Source organism: Eimeria mitis, genomic scaffold (assembly GCF_000499745.2).
Source record: "Eimeria mitis Houghton genomic scaffold, Emh_scaff2097, whole genome shotgun sequence".
Taxonomy (NCBI): domain Eukaryota; phylum Apicomplexa; class Conoidasida; order Eucoccidiorida; family Eimeriidae; genus Eimeria; species Eimeria mitis.
The window spans coordinates 3,551-3,829 of record NW_013570420.1 but is presented as its reverse complement, the minus strand read 5'-3'; the positions used below and the strand labels follow the sequence as shown (position 1 = coordinate 3,829).

The following is a 279-nucleotide window of genomic DNA, read 5'->3' as shown; positions in this document are numbered from 1 at the left end:
TGCTGCACAGCTGCCTACCCTTTTTAATATAGACCTCCTGGTACTTGTGAATTTCAGAAGGCAAAATGTCTCTCAAAAACGATGACGGCAACCCTGCAGCAGCAGCAGCAGCAGCAGCAGCAGCAGCAACAGCAGCAGCAGCAGCAGCAGCACGAACAAGCACAATTCAAACGAATATCTTAACCTTTATATTACCTATCCACCCCCCCCCAGCTGTCTCTGCTGCTACTTCTGCAACTACTAGTGCTGCAACTGCTGTTACTACTACTACTACTACTC

At 48.4% G+C, this 279-nt stretch overlaps 1 protein-coding gene across 1 annotated transcript in view; it reads right to left on the bottom strand.

The window, feature by feature from the left end:
• EMH_0048560 (D441/Mpe1p like protein with a zinc knuckle (C2HC) and PhD Zn finger domain, related) overlaps positions 1-279 on the bottom strand; it is a gene marked incomplete at both ends in the record, with an annotated part of 6,504 nt that overhangs the window by 3,633 nt on the left and 2,592 nt on the right. The window contains 2 exons of the mRNA XM_013496417.1: positions 19-93; positions 196-276. Of these exons, the coding sequence (XP_013351871.1) occupies positions 19-93; positions 196-276 (156 nt within the window). The remainder of the gene's footprint in view (positions 1-18; positions 94-195; positions 277-279) is intronic.